Raw genomic sequence first — 16721 nt, forward strand, 5'->3', positions numbered from 1 at the left:
ACACATGTATATTAGGGGTTATTTAAAACTGCATTTTTTTATTTGATGTCCTGCCATATATAAGCTGTAGCATCATCTAGAAAATGTAATAACTATTAGCTCCTGATCTTTAAATTCATCACCCCTGTTTCATGAGAGAATGGACTACAGGGGTGTGATGGTGCTGCCTCAAACTGTGCAAAGATGCACTATAGCCCAGAGTTAGTACTAACATTACAGTTACAAGGGTAGGCAGCATTTAAAAGTCCAACACTATGACTTGAACCAATTAACAAAGTTAATTCTCAAAATATGTACCAGCCTTCGAAATATTTGCACTGTTTTGGGACAGAGTTCATCCTAGACTTAAAGGACACTGCAGTTTTGTTTTGTTTTTGGGAGGGGGGGTGTTTGTGAGTCTACACATGTGCTAACACACTCTTGGTGCACTATACTAAATAGTTGCATATTAGATAGTCCTTAGAGTAGCCACACTTAGCTCTTCTACACAATGTGTTAGAACATGACAAATTAGCTAAAAATGCAGCAAACAGGGATATATATATATATACACACAAATGAACATAAGTGGAATCTTTTCACAAAACCTGTGTGAAAGTGCATTTCTTTAATTAAGAAGTCAGGTATTTAAAAAAAAAATGTAACCATAATTTTTTGTACTAACAAACCGGACCAAGCATCATTGGATACTCTTACTTTTCACAGGGTACAGCAGCCAAGTCTTACTTTGTGTCAAATTAAAATGCTGAGGGAAGAGACACTGAAAGAAATCAAAATGTTTATAAAGGCATGTTTTGACTTTAATCCCCTGCCTCATACTGGGTACCTACTACTCAATTAAACCACCACAAGCTCTGAGTGAATACTGCCTCTGCTTGAAAGGTATGTTTTTATAGCAGTGATTTATTGGTTACTTTACAACCATGTGGTTTGAGGGTCAACCCTTTTCGATTATATTTAGCTTTAAACATATTCACTGTGACTTGTGCGGTACCCAGAATCACCTCAAAAGACAAGAGAAAGGCCAAAATGCAGACAGAATCTAACCAAGCTGCCGTTATTTCTTCAGGCTTAATTTGTGCCTTTGAATCAAAATTGCGATTTTGTACAGTCAAGCAGAAGGCAAAAGGAAAAACCTGCAGTGAATTAACTTTTCTAGAGAATATTAACTCAAGGTTTCCATAATGACACGGTTAGTTGGCTTTTTAAGGTGTTCTATATTAATATTATAGATATTGCATAGGCATGCTAGTAGCTAATAGAAGAACATTCCAGTATATAAATGACAATCTATGACTTGGAGAAGAGTGTCCATGTAATTAATTCTCAGTGAGGTAACTGTACTTCTGCTCTTTAGTTAGTAAGAGAGGCCTCTCAATTACTGAAACATGATCCAGAGCAGACAGACGCACATCCAGTTACAGCATGTCTGTAGTACACTTACTGATTTAACACCACATACACAAAAAAAATACACTTAAGATGCAAGCAAAAATACTCGATGATGGGATCACAGAAGAGGCCAAAAATTGAAAAAATGCTGACACTGCTCTCGTTTTAAACAACATTTAAAGCTGTTTATATCGCATAGTTGTGAACCAAATTCATGCTTTTTATCTTTGTGCTCCCATGCTGATGGGGATGTATGCTACAGGAACATATGAGAGACCAACGAGGGTGTGTGTATGTGTTATGAACACAAGCACAGTTGTTCTTAAGAATCCTCTTAAACCATGAAAAACCTTGAAGGATTGAAATAAATATTTCACCAAACAGTGCTATTGTGTTGATTTGTTTTTTTGTTGGAGTGCTATCATCTTCCCATAGCCTGTAAAGGCACCACTGATGACATTGACAGTCCATCATTGGTGTGTCTAGGGCATTTAAACTTGGCAGAGTCCATCCCTCTCCAAGCTTGATCAATGGACAATTTGGAGTAGCTAGTTAACCTAACTGCATGTCTTTGGACTGTGGGGGAAACCCACACAGACACAGGTAGAACATGCAAACTTCACACAGGTGAGGTTCGAACCCATAACCTTCTGGCTGTGAGACAACAGTGCTAACTACTATACCACCATGCCGCCCTTCTAGTACTGTGGAGAATGCTTATTAGAAGACACTTGTGAAGATGCAACACGTGCTATAGAATGCCGTTTCTCCCGTCAAGAACAGTACCAGTCGAAAGTTTGTACACCCCTACTCATTCATAGGTTTTTCTGTATTTTGACTATTCTACACTGTAGAACAATAGTGAAGACATCAAAGCTATGAAATAACACATGGAACATGTATGGAATTATGTTGTAAACAAAAGTGCTTAAAAAACAAACTTTCATATTTTAGATTCTTCAAAGTAGCCAGTGTTTAGCTTGATGACGCTTTACACACTATTGGCATTACCTTAACCAACTTCATGAGGTAGTCACCTGGAATGCTTTTCAATTAACAGGTGTGCCTCATCAAAAGTTAATTAGTGCAATTTCTTGCTTTCTTAATGAGTGTGAGATCAAACAGTAAATAATAAAAATGCAGTAAATAGTCCTATTCCACAACTGTCGTAATCCATGTCAGGAACTGCTCAAGTGAGTAAAGAGAAACGACATCCATCATTAAGACATGAAGTGTCTTTTAATTAATAAAAATAAAGAAAAAACACTGAATTAGAAGGTGTGTCCAAACTTTTGGACTAGTACTGTATGTCAGAGTAGCAACTAACCTTTACAGTACCTCTCAAGAGCCCTTTGACAAAAGTACCTTACTCTGACCTACAGATACTGAGTAAGAGTGAGAAGATTAAGCTGCTTTAGCTGAGCAGCTCATCTATATAGCATGAAGCAAATGGCTCCGGGGTGGAACAATTAAAAAAGAAAAAAAAAGGCATTTACTTAATAATTGATTCTTTCCCCATCACACTCATACAACCAGGGTTCTCCTTCAGGGTGGGCAAATGGACCGAACTGACATTTAATTGAAACTAAAAGACTTGGCTAAACCAGGGAAGGGAAACGATGAGGAAAATTCTAATCAGATAGACTCCACTCTCATTATCATCTGTTACAGGCTCTGCACACATTAATTATTACCTGTTACTCCTGAATGAGCAGTGATATATCTACCAAGAGCTTTGACTGTGTTAATATGCATTAATTTCAATCTTCAATAATCAACGTATTAATTTGAAATGCTCATTTCTATACATCATCCTGCATACTCGTTCATACTTTTAGAATAGGGAAATGGTTTGTAACCTTGTTTTCATTTTTAAGAACACATGAAGTATATGGAGAATGTTGTTACATAATCAAGCTCCTAATGCCTCATTAAAAACTCTTGTAGAAAAATGAACAAAAACAAATATTCAGTTATGTCAGTCCATTTCCAAAGCTCTGAAACAATGATTTCAACCTTAGTCAACACCACACAGCCAACTGACACGCTGTGTCCCAGCTATTTACTGACACGACCTCCACATGCACTAGGCTCAATAAACACAAAATACAGATACACACATTCTTCCTAGTCTTTCTTTCTCTTGTTTGCACAGGAACAGCATTCCAGAAAATTACTGCACTTCCTCAGTCCTGAGGCATGTCCTTGCAACTCTTCATCTGCTCTATTCATTTCATCTGCAGGATCATCTAAGAGAGTACACAGTGTGTTAGAGGAAAAATCAGTGCATGAATAAACATGCTAGTGTGCAGCTCTAAAACGGTGACTAAACAAATTATGGGAAATGGTGCATGTAAGAGAAGAAGGGTACCTTATTCGCAGCCTCTAACGCGGTGATGAGGGTGTTTAGCTCTTCTTTATTCATTTCTATGTTTACAGCTCTCTGAATTCCGTTCTCTGTCAGGTCGAGACAGAGATTCAGTAGAGGGGTGTTTAAAGATGACAGCTTATCACTGGATAGTGCAAGCTAAACAAAGAAAAAGGGAGGGAGGAGAATGAAACCGAAAGCTATTTGGTCAACTAAATCATCATCTTAACTACAACCCCGATTCCAAAAAAAGTTGGGACAAAGTACAAATTGTAAATAAAAACGGAATGCAATAATTTACAAATCTCAAAAACTATTGTATTCACAATAGAACATAGACAGCATATCAAATGTTGAAAGTGAGACATTTTGAAATTTCATGCCAAATATTGGCTCATTTGAAATTTCATGACAGCAACACATCTCAAAAAAGTTGGGACAGGGGCAATAAGAGGCTGGAAAAGTTAAAGGTACAAAAAAGGAACAGCTGGAGGACCAAATTGCAACTCATTAGGTCAACTGGCAATAGGTCATGACTGGGTATTTTCGACAGTGTAAAATTGCAAAGAGTTTGAACATATCATCATCTACAGTGCATAATATCATCAAAAGATTCAGAGAATCTGGAAGAATCTCTGTGTGTAAGGGTCAAGGCCGGAAAACCATACTGGGTGCCCGTGATCTTCGGGCCCTTAGATGGCACTGCATCACATACAGCCATGCTTCTGTATTGGAAATCACAAAATGGGCTCAGGAGTATTTCCAGAGAACATTATCTGTGAACACAATTCACCATGCCATCTGCCGTTGCCAGCTAAAACTCTATAGTTCAAAGAAGAAGCCATATCTAAACATGATCCAGAAGCGCAGACGTCTTCTCTGGGCCAAGGCTCATTTAAAATGGACTGTGGCAAAGTGGAAAACTGTTCTGTGGTCAGACGAATCAAAATTTGAAGTTCTTTATGGAAATCAGGGACGCCGTGTCATTTGGACTAAAGAGGAGAAGGACGACCCAAGTTGTTATCAGCGCTCGGTTCAGAAGCCTGCATCTCTGATGGTATGGGGTTGCATTAGTGCGTGTGGCATGGGCAGCTTACACATCTGGAAAGACACCATCAATGCTGAAAGGTATATCCAGGTTCTAGAGCAACATATGCTCCCATCCAGACGACGTCTCTTTCAGGGAAGACTTTGCATTTTCCAACATGACAATGCCAAACCACATACTGCATCAATTACAGCATCATGGCTGCGTAGAAGAAGGGTCCGGGTACTGAACTGGCCAGCCTGCAGTCCAGATCTTTCACCCATAGAAAACATTTAGCGCATCATGAAACGGAAGATACGACAAAAAAGACCCAAGACAGTTGAGCAACTAGAATCCTACATTAGACAAGAATGGGTTAACATTCCTATCCCTAAACTTGAGCAACTTGTCTCCTCAGTCCCCAGACGTTTACAGACTGTTGTAAAGAGAAAAGGGGATGTCTCACAGTGGTAAACATGGCCTTGTCCCAACTTTTTTGAGATGTGTCGTCATCATGAAATTTAAAATCACCTAATTTTTCTCTTTAAATGATACATTTTCTCAGTTTAAACATTTGATATTTCATCTATGTTCTATTCTGAATAAAATATGGAATTTTGAAATTTCCACATCATTGTATTCTGTTTTTATTTACAATTTGTCCCAACTTTTTTGGAATCAGGCTTGTAGCAGGGCTAGAAATGCACCGAGCCCATTTCGTATATAATCCTGATATCAGTAAGCTGGCTTTTGGCCGATTCCCAATACTGATATTCTCTGAGTAACTGATCCGACTGCAATCTTCTCCTGTAAAGTTACGTGAAACATCAGAGGCAAAGGGACAGTATGACTTAAAACAATGTGTCCTATGTTCATATACGATATCCTATTGTGTCTGTCAACATTGCATGCTTTTATGGCATAAAGTAGTTCAGTGGATCAGTGATGCTTATTCATCTGTTTCTGATCCAGAATTCCAGCTGAGTATCAGTCCTGCTAACAATAGTCAATATTGACTCGGTGCATCCCTAGACAGGACAACTTTGCACTGTTGTGTACTTTTAGCTGCCAGTTGAAGTCATCTAGTTGTGTGCTGCAGATTCTGTTGGTTCTGTCCACCAGCGCTTGCCTGATCTCCTCCTGCCTGGCATGCAGACACTGCAGAATGGCCTCTGCATGTACAGATTTCAAGTCACCTAGCAATTCCTGTACCTACACACACACCAAATGCACAAAAAACATAAAAATTAAAAATGCATTAGAGACTATAAAAGCTCAACATTTAATATGAAGGGTATGCAAACCACACACCACATTAAGCACCACATGGTTGACATCCTAATGAAACAGAGATTAGTCCTGGATATTTTCTACATACAAATCTTTATAATACATAACATGATGCACTATATGTATGTGGATACCTGACCATCACACCCACATGTGGGTCCTTCCCAAATTGTTGCTACAAAGCTGGAAGCACACATTTATTTATAATGTTGTTCTGTGCTTTAGCATTATGATTTCCCTTCACTGGAACTAACGGGCCCAAACCTGCCCCAGCATGAAAATGCCCCTGTGCACAAAACGAAGTCCAAAAAGACATGGTTTGCCAAGACTGGTGTGGAAGAACTCAACTGGCCTGAGCCCTGACCTCAGCCCCACTGAACACCTTTTGGATAAGCTGGAATGCCCAAGGCCTCCTTACCCAACATCAGTGCCTCACCTCACTAATACTCTTAGCTCAGGAGTTTGCATGTTCTCCCTGTGTGTGCGTGGGTTTCCTCCGTGTGCTCCGGTTTCCCCCACAGTTCAAAGACATGCGGTTAGGTCAATATGGGACGGCCTTGAGCTGAGGTGCCCTTGAGCGAGGCACCTAACTCCCGATTGCTCCCCGGGCGCTGTTAGCATGGCTGCCCACTGCTCTGGGTATGTGTGTGCGCTCATTGCTCACGTGTGTGTTCACTGCTTCAGATGAGTTAAATGCAGAGAGGAAATTTCACAAGTGTGTGATGAATAAAGTTGTGCTTTCTTTCTTTAATAATCACATCATCTATACACTAGTGCATCTCAAACAATTAGAATATCATGAAAAACTGTGTTCATAATTTAATTCAAAAAGTTAAACTTTCATATATTCTATATTCATTACATGTAAAGTGAAATATTTCAAGCCTTTTTTGTTTTAATTTTGATTATGGTTTGTCGCTCATGAAAATCAGAAATACAATATCTCAAATTATTAGAATATTTCCTAAGATCAATCAAAAAAGGATTTACAATACAGAAATGTCCAACTTCTGAAAAGTATGTTCATTTATACACTCAACACTTGGTTGGGGCTCGTTTACTACGAATTACTACATCAATGCAGCATGGTATGGAGGTGATCAGCCTGTGGCACTGCTGAGGCGTTACTGAAGCTCAGGTAGCTTTGATGGCAGCCTTCAGCTCATCTGTATTTTTAGAGCAAGTGTTCCTCATCTCCCTTTTGACAATACCTCACAGAGTCTCTATGGGGTTCAGGTCAGGCAAGTTGGCTGGCTAATCAAGCACAGTAATATCATGGTTGGCAAACTATTTGGTAATAGTTTTGGCACCGTGGGCAGGTGCTAAGTCTTGCTGGAAAAGAAAATCGGCATATCCATAGAGCTTATCAGCAGACGGAAGCATGAAGTGCTCTAAAATATCCTGGTAGATGGTTGCGTTGACTTTGGAGTAATAACACACAGTGGACCAACACCAACAGATGACGGGGCACCCCAAATCATCACAAACTGCAGAAATTTCACACCAGACTTCAAACACCTTGGATTCTGTGCCTTTCCACTCTTCCTCCAGGCTCTAGGACCTTGATTTCCAAATGAAATGCAAAATTTAATTTCATCTGAAAAGAGGACTTTGGACCACTGAGCAACAATCCAGTCCTTTCTCTCCTTAGTCCAAGTAAGTTGCTTCTGACATTGTCTCTGGTTTAGGAGTGACTTGATATTAGGAATGTGACAGTTGTAGCCCCTTTCCTGAAGACGTCTGTGCATGGTGGCGCTTCATGCACTGACACCAGGCCCGGTCCACTCCTTGTGAAGCTCTCTCAAGTTCTTGAATCGAATTTTCTTGACAATCCTCTCAAGGCTGTAATCATCCCTATTGCTTGTGCACCTTTTCCAGCCAGTCTTTTCAGCAGTGACCTTCTGTGGCTTACCCTCCTTGTGGAGGGTGTCGATGATTGTCTTCTGGACAAATGTCAAGTCAGCAGTCTTCCCCATGATTGTGGTTGCGTGTACTGAACAAGACCGAGAGAGAGACGGTATTTATACTGTTTTACTCAAACTCGAAGTGAAATATTCTTGTATTTTTTATGCTGTTGGCCATAATTATCAAAATTAAAATAGAGAATGCTTGAAAGATTTTAGTTTACATGCAACGAGTCTAGAATATTACATTTCATTTTATTAAATAACTGATGGAAAACATTTAACTTTTTTACAACATTCTAATTGTTTGAGATGCACTAATATAGCCCTAAGCATTGCCCTTAATATGTAAATATTCAGACACTTAACCTCCTGATCGGAGTGTTTCCTCCCAACAGCCACTCGGAAGAAGAAGGTTAGTGAGCTGATCAGTTCTCCCCACTCCAGTAGACTCCAGGTTTCTCCATACTCTCTACGCTTTGGGAGACCCCGACCACAGAGTCCATCCACCACCCTGTGCAGGAGCTGGACAAGCAGTAACCACACTAGGTTTATTCATTACATGCATAAGACGACAATTAAATTAAATTAAAAGCCATTATCCTTAGCAACACACTGTCATGAATTTTAATGGAATACATCATCATGACAATATCTAGGCTCTGTTGCAAAAATCAAAGAACCCTTCAGAGGATCAGCAGAATGACTCATAATCTCCTCGATGACATAAATGACTGTAGTCTGATTAACGAGCCTTTTCTTGCAGTTATATATAACATGTACAGCTACGCTCGTTTTCCATAAAGCATTACTTCCTTCCCAAATGCGCTGCCAACATACATAAATATATACATTTTATATACACGCTTCTCATTATGATACGAATTAGTTTGCACACACAGTTCGCTTTCTGTTACCTACTTTAGGACACTCTGTTGGAGATATTTTATCGAGCAAGTTTAGCATAGCGGCTATCACGTCCTCTTTCCTCCACACATCAGCTGACATGTCACGTGACTGAAGCCTTCAGACCAGTGTTGCCAGATCCGTGGTTTTCTCATTAATACTTGCCAACACTTTGGGTTTTGGATTTGGACCATGGGTGTAACGACCATAGGCACTGGGGGGGACATGTCCCCCCCAATATTGGGAAAGTACCAATCTGTCCCCCCCAATATTTGGCGTATTAAATCAATATGAGACAAATAATATGCCATCCTGAACCATGGCTATATAATGAATCCTTGTTATGTCCGATTTACTTTCAATTTAGGAAGCACAGAGAAACAAACAAAAAAAACCTTTGCGACCACCCCCTATGATTGTGCACTTGGGTCAGCCCATGTGGTTCGTTGGTTTGAAAATCCACTCAGTCGGACTGTCAGGTAGGCTGCTGGTGGACACATTCAAATGGCGGTAGCCGCAAAGAAAAGGAAGGACCCATGGGCGTAAAAATGCGTATGGACGCGTCCATACCAATATTCAGCTGAGTTTAAAATGTCCATACCATTTTTGAATGGAGAAGCCGCGATGCGGGAAACGCTGAATAAAAACACCAAACGCGGTATCGCTTCCAGCTGATTTTCAGTTGTGAACAGACCTCTCAAAGACGGCTGACTATTGGTGGGGACAGCAGGTAAAAAAGCTTTATGAAGCTTTGATTGGCCCGCCTCCCGTTGCCTTGACGTTGCTATGGTTTTTGATTGGCCCACCTCCCGTTGCCTTGACGTTGCTATGGTTTTTGATTGGCCCACCTCCCGTTGCCTTGACGTTGCTATGGTTTTTTGTTGTCATTGGCTGTAAGCAGTAGCAAGCGGTAAAATCAGCATCCAGCTCGCTGCTACAGCAAAACAGCGCACAGGCAGTGATGTCGGGCAATAAAAGAAAACGTAAGGAAGACATATGACATTTTTGTCATATGATCCTGTAACAGCAAGGAGTTTCTGTTTGCAATCTCTCTCTCTCTATGTCTGTCTGTCTCTCTCTCTCACACACACACACACACACACACACTAATAAATGCTTGTAGGTAATGCTAAATGTTTACTTATATTTACTTTTTTCTTGCTCATTGTTTGCATGTATATACATATGTATATATGCATGTGTATATGCGTATGTATGTAACCTCTGCAATAAAATGTAAAAATGTGAAACAATGGTCACTTAACCCTTTCAACTTAATGAATAAACATTTTTGCAAAATGCACTACAACTACCAAAACTTCACACTTCTACCACCCATACCTACATTACTTCCAGATTCTGAAATTGCAGTAACTCAAAAGGAAGCACATGATGTTTCAAATGTGTGAAAATAGTAAAAGTTGTGTGAAAATGAAGCAGCAGCACATAATTTTGATTGTGTTGTTGTATTTTGGGTAGGTCATCCACTACAGTGAAATTCACAGCAACTTCAATGTCCACTTTCTCTGTGTGATAATGTATTGCCCGTATACATGCAGATGTTAGCCTAAGTCTAAGACTGAGTGTACCTGGTGCTAAAAATCAAAATAACACAAAGGAATGGACAACCAATCATTTGTACAGTGTAGGCCACATTTCATGCGACAACCATGGCGCACTGGGGCGCTTGGCCAAATTATGTCCCCACCAATATCAACACCGTTTTTACACCCTTGGAAGGACCAACGGGCTGACATTCGCCTTTTTTTCCAGACGAGTCACAGACATGATGAGTCTGTCACAGAGAGTCACAGGCATGATGGAGGAAGGGAACAGACAGAGACCTGCTCTGAAGATGAACTGGTAAAGAGCATTGTATTACGAGTCCTTAAAACAACTTTATTTTTAACCTCATCATAGGCTGCATGTCATCAGTAGGCTAGTAATAAGAGCATACTGTCCTTTAATTAAATGTAAATAAATTAAATAAAATTATTATTTTGGTCAGTCATTATAGAGGGATTTCACTGACGTCACCCGAAACCGGAAGTAAACAGACCCTGCGCCATATTGGAAGACCAACAAACTCGTGATTAGGGGGAAATAACGGCAGCGGTATGTGAACCCACGAGAATAAAGTGGAGTGGCAAACGACTTAAACAAACAAATCTGAGCTGTTTTATTTATGATTTATTGGCCCAACAGTAGACTTGAAAGAAACCTGTGTGAGACTTGGCAAAAAACTGTGGATATAATGGATAAGTCTGTGCATGATCTGCGGACACTTTGAGGTAAGCAAACGCAAGAAATTCAGATTTAAAACATGCTAAACTGGCCCCAAGTTGATAACTGTATGAGGAGCAAGCCTCCCAGACTTCTACAATAATAATAATAATAATAATAATAATAATAATTTAGGATGGTTTGGGGCTTGCTCTCCCTCCTATTATATAAATAAAGCATAGTTGTTGTGTAGGCATAGATCATAAATACATATGTATAATTTGGATAAATTAACCTAAATTATGGATACCTTAATAGTAGCAAAAAGTATTAATTTTTCAACTGAAAAGATATATTATTAAAAGATAAATATCAACAAGATTACCTTGGCCATAACTATATGTAGGTTATTCTTAACAACAGCTGTAATATCATGAACCAAGCCACTAACAACATAATTGTAAGCCTGTAGCCCTTTGTAGGCCTTCAAGTCATCAGCAGTGTAGGCACTGGGTGTAAACAACAAATAGTTTACAATGTCTGGGTAGCAAACAGATGGCAGAATTGGTGTCAGGTCCTCCTTATGTTTCCATTCTCCCTTGCCGCGAGTCTTATCATATGGGTCAAACCCATCAATCACAGCCAGTTTCTCCACATACCGTGCCCTTTCTGCAGCTGGTAATGTACTCACATAACCAGACTTATCAGCCATCGTGTCACTTCACTCTCGCTCGTAGTTTGTTTTGTATGTATATACTTGAGGTCTTCCAATATGGCGCCCTAACAAAATCTCGCGGTACGGTGACGTCATGCGGTAGCCCTCTATTCTTGAACGCCTCCATATTTTTGGGCCATTTATTTAGATAAAGTCAATATATTTTCTACAAAGTTCTATGTTGTTTTGACCTATTAACCAGGGTAATGCTCCTTTCTATTGCTTTGGTAGCCATTTTTTTGTAGCAATTTGGCATTTCTGCATTTGTTTGAAATGTGTGTGTGTGTGTGTGTGTTTGTGTGTGTGTGACTAGCTCTGGTGTGACAGATTTTCATGCAATGTTTTACATGTTTTTTGTATGTTGTATTGCGTTACATGTTTTGCAGTTGCACATTCTGTTTTGTGTTTTGCCTGATACACAATAAAAAAAAAAAAAACAAGATATATAAATGTTAACATGTTCATTGGTAATTGTATTCATCAAAACAATGTTCTAGATAAGCACATCTTTATCAATAGGCCCATATAAAAACTGCACGAAATGCACTTAAAAATATTTTGGGAAGGGCTCAAATTTGGACCCCCCCCAATATTTATACCATGGTTACGCCCTTGATTTGGACTGTGGGTTTTGCATACATTGAGCTTGAGCTTCTTTTAGGGATGTCCTATAAGGATTGGAACTACTAGTTCACATATGTGACCAAGCACACACACACACACACACACACACACACATTAAATACGAGTTTCTTTTTTTTATAATTTAATTTTTATTTCTTTTTCAATAATAAACTTATATCATCATAAAACTCTTTATGTAAAAGTAAATTTTAATATTAACTTCTAATTGTTTATTTCTCTTTTTTAATAATTTTATCATGAAAGTTTGGATATTTGATACAGTCTAGAAGCAGCTGTTTGACATTTTGTTTTACACTACAAGTTGTACATTGATTGGAGGTTATTTTGTTTTAAAGAAATTGTGTATCATTAACTAGACATTTTCCAAATCTAATGGGTGCTAAGCAGGGCTGAAGCGAGCTGAGTCGTGCTGCTCTAAGGTAGTCGAAACGCGAGCCGTGTCGGGCTGAAGTGAGCTGAAAAAGGGTAGTGGAAAAGGGCCATAATTATCCTTTCTTTGTTTCTGTTTTTGTCAGAATATGTGGTGTGTCTTGTAATATTTGGTTCAAGTTGGTAGAAGAATCTACCAGTTTGAGAATTATCCCATCTGTTTTGCCATATTGTAAAAATAACATCTTTGATATGTTTTGTGATATCAGAAGCGGTAAAAGGGTAATGAATGTCATATATATTATTTACCAGCTGGGAGGTCCGTATCGTGAAATACCATGACCGAGGTCTTGAAAATACTGACCGAGGCCCAGAGGTATTTCATGATACGGACCGACCTTAAGCTGGTAAATAATATATTTATTTTTTTCTTGACCAAATTCTAACAGAAAATGAGAGCGCCCGAAAGGGAAACCATATTTAGAACAAACCTGCTACAAGCTTGTCAAAAACCTGTTTAACAAGCTACGTCAGCTCGGAACTTTCCAAAAATAAAACTCGCTTTCGCTGTGAACACTGTCGTTATCGCTATCCATGCTGTAAAATTAATACTATTATACTGAGAAATGCGAAAATAAATGTTGACAAAAAATTGCTACTGTGTTTGTTGTGAACAAGCGAGTCACCAAAGGTCCGTAACCGGGGTCCGGATCGTAGGATTCCAGACCACTCGCAAGCCTATCAGAGCACACGATTTGATGGAAACCGGACTGCGAAAAAATAATAGGTTTTATTTACAGATCTTTTGGCTAATTTATCAGCCATTTCATTTCTTTTAATGCCCACATGAGCTGGAATCCAACCAAAAACAACCTCACCACCCATAAGATAAAGCTGGTACATAAGATATCGGAAATCTAATAATCCTAGGTCATTGTCTGACAAAAAATTCAAAAGGAAGATAGACAAGGAATCAGAAAATATCACGCTTTGAAAGGGAGGTTTATCAGTAAGAAGTTCCAAAGCCTTTGTAATTGCTAGTATCTGCATACATTGTATTATTTGTGTCCATATATTAAAAACACTCACTTTCAAATATAATAATTTGCTTTATATGGTATAAACATACCAGTTGACGACAAAATAACGGAAACACCGATACACCACAAAGAGTTAACTAAACTACTTATTTTCACAAGTATTCATAAATTATGAAAACCTCCATAATTAAACGAGATTTTAGGAAATTACAGTAAAGTCGCAAAAGTTAAGGTGTTTTTCACAATGTTTTGTTAGGAATGCTAAATATTACACTTATAATATTTATATAGTCACAATAAGCTTTAAGGCTAGGTGTAGGGTTTGACAGGACGTTTCGGTTCCGGTTTTATGGACTTTTATGCACAGTTTGTGTGACCTGGCAACCCTGCTTTTGAGTGGTTTAATGTTTAAAGTTCAAGCTATTACACGGATTACAGTTTTGAAACATCACCCAAAGTAAGCACCCGTGGACAGAGATCAAGTATTGCGTGTCATTTCCAACTAAAGTAAACAAAAATAGTCTACTAAGGTCATTTTAACCAAACTCAAAGTATATTTTTACAAGGGAAAAGAAGATAAACCCGGAAGCATGTGCGAAATTTCAAGTTAAAAGTCATCTGTCTAGGACAAGAAAATGTCATCTTTGAGATCAAACTGTCAGCTTTTGTATCCTCTCACTATATGTTAGCTTTATTATTGTTAAACTACTCACCAGCTTTAATGACCAATTTTCTTCACTGTCAACACATGCTCACAGTTATACACCGTGTAATCCAGTCAAACAGCAGTCCAATCATTACTCCTTCCACACACTGATCACTTCACTGACAGCTCAGACACACTCATGGACAATTTCTTCACATGTTTCTGTCATTTTTGCATATGTTGCAGTATTTCTAAGAGCACTATTACTATTTTACTGCTCCTAATTCCAGGCAGCACGGTGGTGTAGTGGTTAGCACTGTTGCCTCACAGCAAGAAGGTTCTGGGTTTGAGCCCAGTGGCCGACGGGGCCTTTCTGTGCGGAGTTTGCATGTTCTCCCCGTGTCTGTGTGGGTTTCCTCCGGGTGCTCCAGTTTCCCCCACAGTCCAAAGGCATGCAGGTTAGGTTAACTGGTGGCTCTAAATTGACTGTATGTGTAAATGGTTGTTTGTCTCTGTGTCAGCCCTGTGATGACCTGGTGACTTGTCCAGGGTGTACCCCGCCTCTCGCCCATAGTCAGCTGGGATAGGCTCCAGCTTGCCTGCGACCCTGTAGAACAGGATAAGTGGCTACAGATAATGGATGGATGGATGCTCCTAATTCCTGTCTCTGTGCAAGATCTCATTTCATTATCTGTAGCCACTTTATCCTGTTCTACAGGGTCGCAGGCAAGCTGGAGCCTATCCCAGCTGACTATGGGCGAAAGGCGGGGTACACCCTGGACAAGTCGCCAGGTCATCACAGGGCTGACACATAGACGCAGACAACCATTCACACTCACATTCACACCTACGGTCAATTCAGAGTCACCAGTTAACCTAACCTGCATGTCTTTGGACTGTGGGGGAAACTGGAGCACCCGGAGGAAACCCACGCAGACACAGGGAGAACATGCAAACTCCGCACAGAAAGGCCCTCGCCGGCCACGGGGCTCAAACCCGGACCTTCTTGCTGTGAGGCGACAGCACTAACCACTACACCACCGTGCCGCCCTCTGTGCAATATATGGATAATATCTGACAGACTATGCATACTACTACGTCTAATTACACTGTACATTTTTAAGGTTTTAATTGCTGCTTCATCTGTATTTTATACAGATGTCTACTGAAGATGGCTCAGACACTACAACTGCACACAGCTACTATTCATTTTACTACAGTTTACACTCTTGTTCATATACTGTGAATGCACATATTCCAGTGTCTACAATTTTGCATTTTTCTTACATACAAACTAGGCATATATACCATGCGTACTAATATATTCTGCGTATTTTGCGTATATATTGTATTGTTTTTGTACAACCCCAAATCAGAAGTTGGGACAGTATGAAAAATGTAAATAAAAAAAAAAAAGAAAGCAGTGATTTTCTAAATTGACTTTGACTTATATTTCATTGCAGACAGTATGAACCCAAGATATTTCATGTTTTTTCTGGTCAACTTCATTTCATTGTTAATATTCATCCATTCCTGTGTTTCAGGCCTGCAACCCATTCCAAAAAATTGTAATCAGCATAATTTAGGGCAAGTAATGAGGTAAAACAATTAAATAATGATGTGATTTGAATCAGGTGATGTCAACAGGTAACTGTAATCATGATTTGATACAAAATTGGTGTCCATTAGAGGCCTAGTCTTTGAGGAGCAAATATGTGCTGCAGATCTCCAGTTTGTCAACAAATGTGTGAACAAATTACTGAAATGTTTACTAAGAATGTTCCTCAAAGAAAGATAAGAAGAGATTTGGATATTTCACGCTCTATGGCGCATAATATGTGGAAGAATTTCAGTGTGTAAAGGGCAAGGGCACAAAGCTGAACACCTGTGATCTCTGATCCCTCAGATGTCACTGCTTGAACAACCGTCATTCATCGTTAGGTGATATAACCATGTGGGCTTGGGATTACTTTGGCAAACCTTTGTCAAGCACTACAATATGGAGTTACATCCATAAATGACAGTTAAAATGTTACTGTGCAAAAAGGAAGAGGTATCTGGGATGGACCATCACACAGTGGAAACATGTACTGTGGTCAGATGAATCAGTAATCCAGATCTTTTCTGAAAAAAACAGATGTCATATGCTCTGGAACAAAGACAAAAAAAAATCTTGATTGTTACCAGCAACAAGTC

The 16721-nt window shown here is 39.3% G+C and overlaps 1 protein-coding gene across 1 annotated transcript; it reads right to left on the reverse strand.

Annotated features, from left to right (window-relative positions):
• Positions 1–568: 568 nt before the first annotated feature.
• Positions 569–9023, reverse strand: commd8 (COMM domain containing 8). Its single transcript, XM_060925676.1, has 5 exons — positions 8903–9023; positions 8351–8506; positions 5847–5999; positions 3764–3919; positions 569–3641 (listed from the first exon to the last, which is right to left on the reverse strand). The coding sequence occupies exons 1-5, from the start codon at positions 8987–8989 to the stop codon at positions 3621–3623; spliced, it is 573 nt and encodes a 190-aa protein (XP_060781659.1). The 5' UTR covers positions 8990–9023; the 3' UTR covers positions 569–3620.
• Between the last annotated feature and the right edge of the window lie 7698 nt (positions 9024–16721).

The sequence above is a fragment of the Neoarius graeffei genome, chromosome 7 (assembly GCF_027579695.1).
Source record: "Neoarius graeffei isolate fNeoGra1 chromosome 7, fNeoGra1.pri, whole genome shotgun sequence".
NCBI lineage: Eukaryota > Metazoa > Chordata > Actinopteri > Siluriformes > Ariidae > Neoarius > Neoarius graeffei.

What these genes read in the sequence shown, in the direction of transcription:
- commd8 (XM_060925676.1), bottom strand. Translation starts at nt 8,989, where the DNA reads ATGTCAGCTGATGTGTGGAGGAAAGAGGACGTGATAGCCGCTATGCTA. An exon ending in GGAAACACTCCGATCAGGAG is followed by an intron (nt 6,000 to 8,350) that starts GTTAAGTGTCTG and finishes GTGTGTGTGTAG; the next exon opens with GTACAGGAATTGCTAGGTGA. An exon ending in CGTTAGAGGCTGCGAATAAG is followed by an intron (nt 3,642 to 3,763) that starts GTACCCTTCTTC and finishes GTACTCTCTTAG; the next exon opens with ATGATCCTGCAGATGAAATG.